This window comes from Anser cygnoides, chromosome 18, assembly GCF_040182565.1.
Source record: "Anser cygnoides isolate HZ-2024a breed goose chromosome 18, Taihu_goose_T2T_genome, whole genome shotgun sequence".
Taxonomy (NCBI): Eukaryota; Metazoa; Chordata; class Aves; order Anseriformes; family Anatidae; genus Anser; species Anser cygnoides.
The window spans coordinates 4,259,826-4,273,393 of NC_089890.1; the positions used below are offsets into that span (position 1 = coordinate 4,259,826).

General features: G+C 53.2%; 2 protein-coding genes across 4 annotated transcripts in view; both read right to left on the minus strand.

Moving 5' to 3' along the window:
* Positions 1-497: 497 nt before the first annotated feature.
* Positions 498-9,991, minus strand: NCF1 (neutrophil cytosolic factor 1). Its single transcript, XM_013189275.3, has 11 exons — positions 8,992-9,991; positions 8,419-8,499; positions 8,022-8,097; positions 6,370-6,535; positions 6,066-6,121; positions 5,833-5,955; positions 5,256-5,363; positions 4,358-4,475; positions 3,526-3,633; positions 1,746-1,888; positions 498-1,118 (listed from the first exon to the last, which is right to left on the minus strand). The coding sequence occupies exons 1-11, from the start codon at positions 9,061-9,063 to the stop codon at positions 1,000-1,002; spliced, it is 1,170 nt and encodes a 389-aa protein (XP_013044729.1). The 5' UTR covers positions 9,064-9,991; the 3' UTR covers positions 498-999.
* Positions 9,992-11,060: 1,069 nt separating this feature from the next.
* GTF2I (general transcription factor IIi) overlaps positions 11,061-13,568 on the minus strand; it is a 73,223-nt gene continuing 70,715 nt past the window's right edge. For 2 of the 3 annotated variants that reach the window (XM_066979644.1, XM_066979642.1), the window contains one exon: positions 11,061-13,357. The gene's annotated coding sequence lies outside the window, so the exon portion shown is untranslated. The remainder of the gene's footprint in view (positions 13,358-13,568) is intronic. The other variant, XM_066979643.1, reaches the window with a different exon arrangement.

Below are 13,568 nucleotides of genomic sequence, written 5' to 3' on the forward strand. Positions count from 1 at the left end.
GCTGTTTTGCTTGTGCCTGCTTACTTAATTAATAAAATATTTCTGATAGACCAAGAAATTTGTATGGTCTCACTTATAACAGGCTGGGCGCTGCTGAGCAGCACCAGTGGCTGTGGGGAACCCTGCAGCCCCGCTCCACTGGCAGTACCATGGGTCACCCTATTCCCCTCACACACCACCATCATTTCAGGCCTACTCATCTCATGGCCTCCTCACCTCATGGACTCTTCACCTCACGACCTCCCTGCCTCATGGCCACCCCACCTCACGGCCTCCTTCAAGGCTTGGCTTGCCCCAGCAAATATCACACCTGCACCCCCAGCCCTGGTTTCCCACTAGAGGGAGCAGAGAAGAAAGCTTTCATCAGAGAGCTGCTGTTGTTTAACCTCCCCAAAAAATTTCCTACACATCGACATCTTGTACAAGATGAGGCCCTGTCCCTCTGGCCAGAGCAGGTTGGAGGCATGAGGAGAAACGCCATCATGCAACCCATGGGAGACAGTGCAGAAATGCAGAAATTTCTGCTGATGAGTTTATTGATCAGCCATGCAGACAGTGTGAAAGCCTTGAAATCCATACATAAAGTGCCTCTTTGTGCTACACTGGTCTTTGTACACATTGTTTACATGTTAAGGTTTTCCCACAATAATTGAAGCCCCCAAAACACACTGTACACAATGCTGGTTATTGATGAAATCCATAAAATCATTCAGAATACAAATATGGTACAAAAGGAGACCTAGTGATGAGGAACCTTCAGCAGGCCATGGGAATGCTCAACCCCCAAAGATGCTGATGGAAGGTGCTCACATCGCTCCTCAGGGCTTCACCAGCACCTCTTGGACTTGCTGTGCCATGGAATTAACACAGGCTGCGTCTCCCCAAGTTCTCAGCTGCTGTGGGATCCATGTGGATCCCCTAGTCTGTCTCTGTGTCCCCACTGCATAGGAGCTGGTGGAGATAAAGCATCTGCTCGCTTGGTTTTAGGGACTGAGGGCCTCACATGATCTTTCTCCTGGTGCTCTCTGTACAGCGGTTCATGATGAGGTCTTTGCTGGGCCGGGGAGGAACAGCAGGTTGAGCCTTGGACTTGTTCTCCTCTTGCTCATTTTTCTCAGCTATGGGTAAAGCAGATGTAGAGATGGGTCAGAGCTCTGCACCACCCCACACCTCTATGGACAAGTTCAAAGGCTTCCTATGGAAGGACCACAAATCGTCCTGCAGTTAACATGTACAGTAACAGTAACAGCAATATGGGCAATGATAGGAGTGCACAGAGAAAAGCAGTGGTCCTAACAGTAGGCTGACCTCCCACTAGGACCTACTGAGGGCAGAAATGCCACCACTTTCCTTCATGCTCCTTCTCTGTGAGACCTATAACCAGGGGTGAGAAAATTTGTTGAAAAGAAACGCCTCCCTGCACACAATTTCCCCATAGCAGGAGAAGGGTGGACAGGCAATGACTACCCGCATGGGTTGTCCTACTGAATCATCGCCCTCCTGTGATGGGGCAGAGGCTGGAGGCTGTGCTACCTTGTAATGACAGCCCAAGGCTTGGGGCATGAAGTGCAGAGGATTTTGGAGAAAAGACTTGTTTCCTTCTCTTCCCACAGATCTTTCAGTGTGGCATAGAGATTCCCAGGTTTGTTTGCTCACACCACATCTGCAGCAACCACTTCTGGGGTCATGGGCCACGTCTGCAGAACTTCAGACCCATCTGGGGCAAAGGCCCCACTGAAACTTACAGATGATGTTGGCCTTGTTCTGCAAATTGGCCTTCATGTTCCTCCGGCTCTGGATATACTTCCTGCTATTCCTCCTGTAGGTCTCCTGGCTGATCTGCTTCCGGCTCTGCTTGTGGATGCTCTTAGCATTGCGGATGGTGGATCTGCAGCGAGTCAGAAATGAAATGTTCAGTTTCCACGATGGCAACTCTCACTCCACCACTTTCTTGCTGAGGATGTCCCCGGCCCTGCCTCTCCCAGCCCCACTGCAGCTGGATGCTACGCTTCTCCCTCTGCCTCGCCAGAACACCTGTACCTGCTTTGCCTTTTTGCTTGGCACAAGGCAGCAGGTGAATGCCAGCCCTTGTGGGTGAGCTGCCATGTACAGAGGCAGCTAGAGAGGTGCTTTGGAAGCAGGCACTGGTGGGTGAAGCCTGAGCACAAGCCTGGGAGGTGGAGATGGGGATGGCAAGAGAGATCAGGCATAATGCTGAAAGAGCAAGATATGCATGAGGTTTTCTCTGGAGTTCAAGACAGCCTTGGAAGCAATGTAGGGGTTTGCTCACAGATGGATGGATATATACATATGGTATCTCTCCTGGCTGCAGCACTAAGCTCCCTGGTGTGGGGTTTTGGGGGACAGAGCTTGGGACAGGTGCCTGTGCAGCCGTTTGTGCGGCACTATGCCAGCAACAGAGAAACTACAGAGAGAAGTGAAAGGCCAGGCCCTGGGGCGATGCAGAGCCATGCTGTTGTAGGAAAGTCCCAGCGTGCAGGACCGTCCCCAGGCAGATGGACAGAGCCACCTCTTTGTCGTCCTTACCAGGGTGAGAGAGGTGGCTTCAACCGCCCACAGCATCGTCCTGCTCCGCTGGAGGCACCTGCAGCCCTCTGCAGTGCCCAGTTGCCTTCAGCCCCTCCCTGGTTTCAACACGTGCCCCATTTCATAGCCAAGCTCTTCCCCGCAAGGGCAGATCACAGCCTTTGCAATGGGGGTGCTCTGAGCCCAAATTCATGCTTTGGCCGCTCCCTGGCAAGCACCACCCCAGCCTCCATCTTCTGCTGCTGCTGCCTGCTGCCATCAGCAGTGCCACAGGGGTGGCATTTGCCACAGGAGCAAGTCACTGTCCTCACTGCCTCACCTCCCCAAAGGTATCAGGCAGTGTCACTGCACTCAGATAAGTAGATTTGTGCTATTTTACACTGGCTCACCTTCAACCATGCTCCAGCTGAGCTGGATTTTGAGAGATTTTATAGAAGGCCGCCTTGTTTTCTTGTAGGGAAGAAAAGATCCAGGCAAGCTCTGCCCTTCCTAGCCATTGTCATTGCATCAGAATTAATGAGCTATTATTGCTTTTTATCTTTTTAATCAATATAAAATCCCTTCCATTAGCTCAAATCCTCCCATCAGATTAGGCCATTTGGCAGCTCTGATTAGTCAAATCTCTCCTCGCTTCTCAAAGATTCAGTGGATGCACTTAGGAAAAAAAATCTAATTTGAAAATTAAACGAGATTAGCCCAGAAAAGAAACTTTGCAGAAGGACAAGGAGAAATGTGCCTGACTGGAGGCTGCGCTGCAGCAGAAGTGCCAGCTGCCCGTGGAAGTCAGGAGCACTATTTTTGCTGCAGCCCTGCAGGATCGGCCTCCTGCTCTTTCTCTGCCCTGCTCACGTCTCTCCTGGGCAGTTCCTCATCGCCAGGCCAAGCAGGGGACACCACAAAACCACTGTCTGGTTTCATTTCACCCCCTCGAAGAAGAGCTTTCGCCCTCCTCCCTCCCTCCTGCGGCTCTTCTCCTACCTGCGGGGGGGAATGCTCCGGTTCCTCAGCTCGCTCTTCTCGGGGGTGTTCGCCTCCCCTGATCTCTGCAGGTACATGGAGGGGTAATAACCCGTGCTTTCATCCTTCCTGCAGGGTGACACAAGGCAACATGGCTTGAGTTTGTGACTCTGTGGCCACCACCTCCTCGCACCTGTCCCCAGCAGCCTGATGCTGGGTGTCTCATGCTGCTTGCGGGGGTGGGGGCTTCCACTGTCCCCCCACCTTGTCTGCGTGGGGCTCTCCCTGAAACTGGGGCCTGAGTCCCAACACCAAGTAGGCAGCAGACAGAGCAAAGCTTCACAGTTTTCCGGGTCTCGCCAGCTTGTATTATCTCTATTATCTCCTGTTTTGTTTTTTTTTTTTTTTTGCTTGTGATGCATCGGCCAGGGCCCCCTCCCAGGGTTTGTAGCTACCACGTGTCCCTGCTGCGAAGGCACAGTCTGTGAATCCCCAGAGCACAAATGCCACTGGGTTCCCCCTGGGAAAGTCCAAGACCACAGAGCAGGCCAAGGCTGGGATGAAAGCTGAGGTTGTGCAAATCAGAGTGTGCCAGAATGCCGAATAACGGACACATTTTTTCCACCTGACGCCTTCTTGGATATTTCTGAGGCACCCAGCAGAGGAAGCCCCAGCTGCAATGTGGTTGCACTTTGCAAAGCCACAAGGCTACTAGAAACAGTCCTGCAAAAGGAAGTGTTGGGCAGCGGCACCAAACGGTCCGTAGATTTCACAGCCCTGATGGGGAGGCCTCTGCTTCATCCCTTCCCTCTGCCCGTGGCCCTTTGCCTGGTTTCTTCTCGGCGTCTCTCACCTGACGACCCACCAGCCATCGAGCAGCTTGTGGATGACTTCGATGGTGTCGCCCTCCGTCAGTGTCAGCTCGTCCTCCTCCACGGCTGTGTAGCTTTTCTGGACCACGTACCGCTCACCTGTACATGTGAAATGGGGACGTTTGACGGGTGGGTTGTGTGTCTCCCCCCAGCAATGGGGCTCGGTGTCCCCTTCCACTGAGCCCCGGAGGCACCAGAGCACCAACCCAAAATTTTTGGCAAGACCCAGGGGGCTTCAGGTCTCCAAGCCTGGGCTGAGACTTCCCCAGCCCTACCCGTGCCTGTGGCTCATCCAGGCCCCTCCGACACCTCTGCAGGAGAAAGCTGGCGAGAGCAAGTGGAAGGATATCCTTCTTTGCTGAAGAGCATGTTTATAACTTGGGTGACTAAATGAGGAACAAGGAAGTGTTGTGCTAATAGAGTCTGTTGCAGTGTTTTGAAAGCCACAAAGACGAAGCCCTGAGAGCAACCAGCATGAGTGTGCAGGATGCCTCCCTGCTCGGGGTGGTGCGGACCCGCTCCGGCTGCAGGGCGACGCAGAGGGCTGGTAAGGGGAGCGCAGGAGCTCAGTGTGAGGGACAGCCCGCGCCTCGGCTCGGGTGCTGCACTGAGCTCGTTGGCTAACCCAGCAGCTCAGCAGGCATCCCCCTAGCTCAGGATGGGCACTGGATGACAATGTGCATCTCTGATGAGCCAAAACCAGCTTAGAGTGCTGAGCTGCAGGTCATGGGAGGCTTCTGATGTCAAACATGAGGCACTGAACCATGAGCTTTATCCCTCCTGGCAGCTCCTACAGCAACTGTCAGTCCTGCCTTGCCATGGACCAGCCTGGGGACAGGCGATGCTCTTGGGGACGCCGTGGTTTTCTGAACGTTTTACCTGCATAGTTGGGCTCCTGCTCTTCAGATTCATCGGGACCATCCATCGGCTCCAGATATGCAGCTGGCACCCAGCCCCGTTTATTCTTCAACTGGCAAAACCACCAGCCTGCAACGAAAGCAGAGTGGGCAAGAGCAGGGACCGCAGGGATGGCCGGCACCGGCTGTGTCCCCGGGCTGGACGGTTTGTTTTTGTGCTGTGGCCGGGGAGCCCGGCCAGCTCACCCTGCTTCCTCGTGGGCAGGAAACCTCACAGGCGGAGGCGTGCGAGGAGCTTGCAGGCTTTTCTAGGATTGCCTCACACCCTCCCCGGCCCAAACCGACCGTCATGTGGCTCCATGTGAAAGTGAATCTTGCCCCAGCGGGGCAGGGAGGGCTGCGGGGTTCAGTGCTGAGCTTCTGCTCTCCATCAGGAGACCCCGAGCCAGCCTCCCACCGCTCTGCCAACGCGCTGCTCTAAGGAACGCCCCAGGGATGCTGTGGGGTGCTGTGTTCAGACACGAGATGCAAAGGCTGGCCCCAGCCCTGCTGAGGTGGTGGCCAGGACGGGGCTGGCCCTCGGAGGGACGGACACTTACCGCTCTCGCTCTTCTCCACAATGTCCACCATGTCTCCAGCTTTGAGAGCCATCTCGGACTTGGAGCTCTTCTCGTAGTCGGCGATGGCTCGGTACGTCTGCAGGATGATGGGGCCCGTGATGTCTGCGGGGGAGGAGAGAGACGTTCCATCCCGGCCCAGAAATACCCTATTTCAGCCAAACTCCAGGACAGCCTAAAGCAAAATCCACCTGCGTCCCTCTGAGGACTCTTACCGCTAGCGTTTTTCTTGGCATCCTTTGGCAGGAGGAACACCTCGGGCTTCTTGATCCTAGATGGGTGAGAGTAAAGGCAGCTCAGTGCTGGCAGCCCCTGGACACAGCGGCGGTGCCACCCCCAGCATGGAACCGGGGGGAGCAGGATGCAAAACCCAAACACGCCCCTGCCCACCTAACCTCACAGTGGGTCCCGAGGGCTAATTATCTGGTGACTAATTGGTGCTGCACCACTTCAGCACTGCCAGGTGCCAGCACCCGGGGCTGGAGATGCAGAAACGTGCCCCGCTGCAGCTGTACTCACTGGCTGTCGGTGACGGGGCTCATGTCGTCGGGCCGCACCTTGAAGAAGTTGACCACGTGCAGGCAGCGGGAGATCTTGTGGGGCAGGTTCACCAGCGCGTAGCAGTACTCGGCCAGCGTGCCCTGCCTGCTCTGGGTCGACCGCTGGCCGTCGAACCACTTCGGGGCTGGTGGAGAGGAGAAAGGAGTCGGGACAAGCAGGTGAGAGCCTTGCTTTTGTCACTTTCTCCAGCAGGCTGCTCTGCATCGTTAACGCTGCCCTGAAAACAAGCGGGTTTGGCTCCGGGCTGCTGCGTGGTGCCCATAAGGTGAGGCTCTCCAGGGACATGTCCCAGCCTCCTCCCTTGTGGCCAGCACACGTGGGGCACACGTGGGGCACGTGGGAAGCCGAAGGAGCTGCAGGGAAGCTTGCTGCAGGCTGCGGCCGGTTTGCAAAGCGCTGCAGCCGCCCCTTCCTCATTTTGGCTCTGTGCGGCTGGGGACGTGAGTGCGGCCCCAGGGCCACAGGCAGCTGGAGGAGAGCTTGTGTGGCCAGGCTCAACCCTGCAGCCTGCAGCCCTTGTGAAGCTCTTACAAGCCCTGAAAAGACCCCATTAGACTCCATTTCAGCTATGGGATAACCTCCACGTCCATGCTCTGACCAAGCCCAGCTGCACCAAGAGCTCTCCACCCTGCGGGGCACAAGGAGGGGCTCAGGGGACCAGCCCACGGCCGCGGGGCACACGGACGTCCCTCCGTCCCACCAGCCATGACCAAGGCAGCAGCCACAGCGCGTGTCCCACTGCAGCCCCTGGTAGCTCCAGGGCCCCAAAACACCACCGGCAGTCCCAACCCACGGCTCAGCATTGAACCCCGTGTCAGGGTGTGCGTGTGCGTGGCTCACCCAGCCCCTGCAGCTGCCCCACCCCTGTCTCCTTCCACCCCCAGGGCTTTCGGTTCCCCAAACACAGCGGAGCGCTGCGCCAGGCCGGCCCCGTGCCCCAAGAGGAGGCTCCGAGCAGCCTGGCACGGCGGCAGTAGGACAGAAGGGTCCCAGCACGGCGGGGATGTCCGGCCCCACGGGGAGCAGCCACCCTGCTGTGAGCTGCGGGTTTACTGCTCCGGTGGGTCACAAGCCATGGCTATTTTTCATGCTCCTTCTTGCCCCATTTGAAGCAGGAAATTCCAGAAAAGAGGGATATTTGCTGAACCGCACCTTGCCTGGGTACAAACCGCCAGCTCTTTGGATCAATTTATTCCCTCTCCTTGAACTCACACTGCTTCACTTCCTCTCGTACAGTATCTGTGTTGCCGTAAGGGCACAAAAAGCCATCCTGGGGATGGTGTCACCGAAGGAGAGCTCTGCTCAGCTGAGGCTGCCCAAAGCCACTTTCCCTTTTGCATTGACCTGGGGATGGAGCCAACACTCAGGGACACGTTCCTGGGGCACCCGATATCAGGGAGGACGGATGGGGTCTGCGGCCAGCCTCTGCTGGGGAAGCAGCCGCCGTTCAGGCAGCCCCTGCTGGGGTTTTGGTTTCAAGCCCAGAAGGCAGGAACAGAAATTGCAGCGAGCACCTGCACAAGGGCACCCACAGAGCGCGGCCGGTGGGGACTTTCCCAGCCAGCGGCAGTTTCTGTCCCAGCCTCAGCCCCCAGCGCTCTGCCCCTCACCTGGCAAGTGCGGGATGATCCGGTTCTCCGCGTTGATGTCGCCGGATTCGATGGGGAACATCTCCTTCAGCGCTTTCTGCAGAGCAGGGCCAGGCAGGGCCGTGAGGATGGTGCAGGGACCCCCCCCCCCCATGGCACCCTGACTGCTGCTCACCCCCTCCCAGCTGCACCCCATGGATCGACACCAGGAGAAACCTCCCTGGGGGTCATGGGGCTGCAGCTCCCCCCTTCAAGGCGTGAAGGAGATTGAAACGCTGGGACCCAGGAGCCTCTCTTCAGCCAGGTTTGTTTCGTGGGAATTTCAGCTGTAATTCGCTTTCCTCCTTTTCCTCTTTTTCCCCCCTGCCAGCCCCAGTGCACCGGGACAGGGGCTGGTGCCCACCCCAGGACCACTCACATGGAACTCATAAATCTCAGTAAACCGGCGGTAGACGAGCTTTTCGGTGAGGTCGTTCCACTTCACCAGGAACATGTAGACCTGCAGGGTTAGAGCAGAGGTGCTGCAGCCCTGTGGGCAGCTGGGACCCCCAAACCCTGCCGTGGCCTGAGCCCCCGGGGCGTCCCGCAGATGCTTTGTTTTAAGCTGTGTATTTTCTGTCTGCTCCCCCCTGCACGGGAGTAGCTCTGCGCAGGCAGCGGGTGAGCTGGGAGCTGGAGACACGCGGCAGGAACAGAGAGGGGACAGAAACACGAGGTTGGGTGGGAATCAGAGGGCAGAGCCGCAAAAAGCCCTTTCCAAACCTGAGAAGCAACCAAGAACTTGAAAAGGTGGTGCCCAAAATCTTGTGTGTTTAAGACATTGCAACCTCTGGCTGCCTCCAGCTCATACCACCAGCCATGACCTCTCCGCCCCAAAAAAAGGGATGCTCTTAAAGCCCTCATCAAACTTATCTCAAGAAATGCCTTGGCCAGGCTCCTGCCCCTGCCAGACCTCGCTGCTCAACTTGCCAGGTATTCGCGGCGTACTTACGTAGTGCTGGCTGGGGAAAAACCTCTTCTCGTAGCCCAGAAGCTCGATGTGCCGGATGAAGGTGTCCCCCATGGCTGCTGCAGCTCTGCACCGTGCTCCTGCCTCCCCTTGTGCCTCTCAGCCTCTCCTCCCCTCTGCCCTCGCCCCGCGCTCGTTCGCTGTTAAAACCCCTGGGAAAGCGGAAGCAGCGCTGCAATCGCGCCCGTAATTGTTTACCCGCTGTGGTTTGTATTGAGCCGGGTGCTTCCCGCTGGGAGTCTCCAGTCGAGCCCCCTCGGTGGCGCCGGGGAGAGGGGAAGCAGGGAGGTGGCCGGGCCACCAGCCCCGATGGCCCAGTGTCCCCTCCACCGCTGCCCCGTGATGCACAGGCGCTGCAGTGCCCTTCTTGCAGCAGCCACGGGCAGGACAAGTGCCCCGGCAACGGCAGTGGGAGCAGGAGCCTTTCCCTGCCGCCCTGCAGAGCTGAAGTTGCCGCGGGGAGCTCCCCGAGCCCAGGGGCAGCAGCACTGTCCTCCTGGCCACTCTCTGGGGCAGCTGGGGCACGGCGCAGGCAGGACGGGGTGGCCACAGGCTGCCGTGCAAGAGTTCCTGCCCTTGCCTCAGCATTGCCTTTCCGCCACCTGCAGCTTCCCCAAAAAGCTGCCGGCAAAGGGCTCTCGAGTGGCCCTTGAGGCTGACCAGCAAACGGGGGCCCGGGGAGAGAGCAGGAGACGGGGCTGCAGAGGGATCGATTGATTCAGTCGATCAAAGGGATTGTAATCAATCAAAGGGATTGTAATCAATTGAAAGGATTGGTGACAGCCTCCACGCGGGATCCAGGGCTGTGTCCTGCACGGACAAAAGAGGAATCCTCACGGAAGCCGAGCAAGGTGAGCACCCTGCCCGTACAGCCCAGCCCTTCCCAGCACCGAGCAGTTTCTTTTTCATTAAAATAGGGACTTCCCTGCACATGGCAAAATTATGCAACAAGTGAGATATATATATATATAAAATCCCCACACCCAGGGCTGTTTGGATTCTGTTTCATATGCAGAACCATCAGCAACATTTGCTTGAAAGCTCATTTCATAATGAATGCTTGTACTAAATTTAAAACGGAGTTACATGCAGCGCATTACTGGAAACACTTAATTCGGATGTTTCTTGTTTCCTCATTTTTCATCTTGTGATGTGAAAAATGGAGTTTGTACATTTTACTGCTGGTGCCAGTTAGCTTACAACGTGATGCAGCACGTAACGCGGTATGACACGCTGTTCAGTGCTTCCACTAACTGCCCTATAGTTACTAGAAAGGAAGAGACATAATTTTAGAGGAAAATTCTTGGAAGAATAATGACCCAGCTGAGAAATAAGCTGATTTATGGAGCTCATGAGATGATCCAGGTTTTCAGATCCGGAAAAGAAGGCTGGCATCTGAAGGCAGGACCTGATTTTTGAGAGGTGCTGAGAGCTTCCACTGTCCTCAAGGGTGACAGCAACAGTGTCGCTCTTTTCTGTGCTCCACCCACAAGCAGTACCAAAGCCTCCTAGAAATTAAAATCTGATGAACAGAAGGCCACCCTCGTTTTGTTCAAAATCTAATTGTTAATAATTTAAGCTTAATTCAAGTCAAGGGAGGCCACGTTGATGTCACTGATGGCAAACTGCTGCATGTATGAACAGTATTAAATGCTCTAGCAGTTGCTGCGAAATCAGGAAAGTGAGATGCAAGTCTGTCCCCTCCCTTAGATAAGACGTACAGAAAGAAACGAACCTGTATGTGGAAAGCTCCATATCAAAGGAAAAGCACTGGCCAAGGGCTGCACAAGGACCGTGCTGGACCTCATCTGACACCTAGTGGTTACTGCTCAATGAAACTGTGGTGCCCCACCTGCGGGACACCACGCTCCAAGGTCAACGCCTCGAGCCCTACGCCTCTTGGAACCCAAACTCCGGTTTGAGAGAAAGCAACTGGTCCAAGGAGCAGGACAGGATTTTTCGGTTCAGCAATACAGGGAGGAGAGAGGCTTGTCTGCTACTTCATCGCCACAAGGTTTCTCTACTGGAAGAAAAAATATCCAGAGCTCTGGTTAAGTTGTTGCAATTTTATTTATTTGCTTGTTAATTAGTACAGCCAAGGCTTTTTAGGGCATTATCAGTCGATGCCCGAAGAGTGACACACCTCATGTATTACTAGTTTGGAAACGAGTGCGATTTTCATACAAGGTCAACATCTTAAAAGTCTGCTACCTGTTAAGACTATATATAGAGATATATCATTTTTAATATAAAATTGATATTTAGAAGGTATAAATATTGGTGCAATTATTTTGTCAGTCTAATTTCTCTCTACTGGTTATAACTCAAAATGTCTGAGACCAAAAAGAGACTTCAGTGTTGATGCTAATGTGCACATCGGCACTAATCGAAGCCCCCCAGCGGGACGGACACGAGGCACACCACTACCCGAGCTCCCAGCGTCACGGAATTACTCCAGTACTTCCAGTTAAACCGCTGTCATCAGTTTTCGCTTCATTTTTTAAGCTCTCGTACGCACAGTACATGATACATCTGCAGGACATCCATGCAAGGCAGCAGTCTGAACTCCTTAATTCTCAGTTCTTTTGTTCTGATGCCTCTCCCTCCATTTGTGGCAGCACTGGCGGCTCCGTTAGCAATATTTAGCCTTGCTGGGCAGGCAGCTGTGCAGAGTGCCTCCGAAGAGGACTGAGAGTGAAGAAGGGACGGACCATCCTTCTGCTTTTTCAAAAGGGGAAGTCGAGAGCCCAAGGAAGGCTGCATGAACTCATTTCCCCACTCTAAAAATTTTTAGCAGCAATCGTGAAACTGGCTGTCACTCCATTAACAACCTATTTCTGGAGGTACGTAACCGAGCGTGTCTGGTAAAGTAATGGTTCAGCGTGGAGCTAACCCTGCTGCCACTGCCACCAACGGCACAACATCCAATATTTCAGTGGGAGCACCGAGACCTACCCCGAGCAATCATGAAAGCACCTGCACATGGGCTGTAGCTCTCCCTCGCCTCTAGAATGGCAGAGTAGGAGCTGCTCTGAACTGATCTGCCGAGTTTCAGCTTGCTCCTGCTGTGTGTTCCTGGGAACAGGCACCATGTCCAACTGCATTCAAGTCTTCAAAGTTTTTCTTTTAGATGCAACAACCTCACCCACCCAGAGCTACTTTTCTGTCTGAAGGGCATGACAGGAACTTACTTTCTTCACTGGAATTAATAACTACGCTGTAGCGTATTCTACCTGCCGCCAAAATTACTGCTAGGACTTCACATATAAACGTATACTGCACGGACAGTCGTGAAAACCATCAGAAATGTCTTTATTTCTTAATGAGGGAATAAGGTTTAGTATTTGTGCATAATGTAGTCATCTCAAACTCATGCCAATGAAAGAGAAACCTTTACAATAATCTCTATCTTCTCTATAGAGAGTATCATATAGCCAGAACTTTACAAATTTATGGTTTGTGAAACTTCAAAAAAAATGCATACATGAGTCTCTTACATCATGTGTGGCGTAACCAGTACTGTAGGGAACTTAACTTTTGACACAGGAGGACTCAGAGCAGCTTGTAGTGTAAGGTTCCATAACTAGCTCTAGGTGAACAGCAAGGCTTTACCCCCCAGCCTTCGGGAAAAAAGCTCTTGCGCAGGTCCACGTGAGTTTTGCCTATATCGGGACTGCAGGACCAGACCCTTCATACACAAACCATGATACTCTGATAAAACATGCAGTTACGACTTCGAGTCAACAGAACAAACTACAGAAGGGTTCAATTGGTTCCTAATCCACACGCTGAAATACTGTCCACCTCATTAATGCATACTAATGGTCAAGTGAACCAGTTCATCTTTTATTTATGAAAAACATATGAATTGTGGTAGGTATAGGAAAAATTAGTTCAAATATACAGATACTATTGTCCCAGCAGCCATTAAAGGAGTGATAACTGAAAATTAGTGATTTGTTTTCTCAAAGTAAAACTAACAAACTGAACTACTTGAAGGATTTTTTTCTTCATTACAAAAGCTGAGATGCATTCAGGTACAGTGAAGTTCAGCTTTATTGGGAAACGCAGACAGCCTCTGTTAAGTCCCTGTTGATTTTAATCGTTGTCATCTCCCCAGCATTGCTGCATCATATTTAGTCCTCACGATATATTCCAAAGTGAAACCAGCCATTCCAAATCTACAGTCATTCTTTGCATTAAGTCAATTCACAGAACTGCTGAAAAAGTAGACATTTCTATCTAAAAGTACAAAAAGGGTTTGTATAGAAGGTACTTCTCTTATACAGTTATATTACACGGATCAGGGCAGGCCTGACAAGCTCTTCACAGAACTGGGTGCTTCTGACTAGACAAAAAAAAATTACAGACGTGAGTTAGTTTCATTGCAGCTCTACATCTTATCACAAATACTAGTAGATTTTTTTTTTTTTTTGAGTTTGTTAGGCTTAAAATTAGAAAGCATGCAGAAGGTGAACATTGCTTTCCATAAATGAGAGATTAAATGTATGCTTGAATACACTCTGTAAAAGTTTAGATGGAATATTTGCTTTAGTACG

What these genes read in the sequence shown, in the direction of transcription:
- NCF1 (XM_013189275.3), bottom strand. Translation starts at nt 9,063, where the DNA reads ATGGGGGACACCTTCATCCGGCACATCGAGCTTCTGGGCTACGAGAAG. An exon ending in GCAGGAGCCCAACTATGCAG is followed by an intron (nt 4,476 to 5,255) that starts GTAAAACGTTCA and finishes TCACATGTACAG; the next exon opens with GTGAGCGGTACGTGGTCCAG. An exon ending in GATGGCTGGTGGGTCGTCAG is followed by an intron (nt 3,634 to 4,357) that starts GTGAGAGACGCC and finishes GTCACCCTGCAG; the next exon opens with GAAGGATGAAAGCACGGGTT.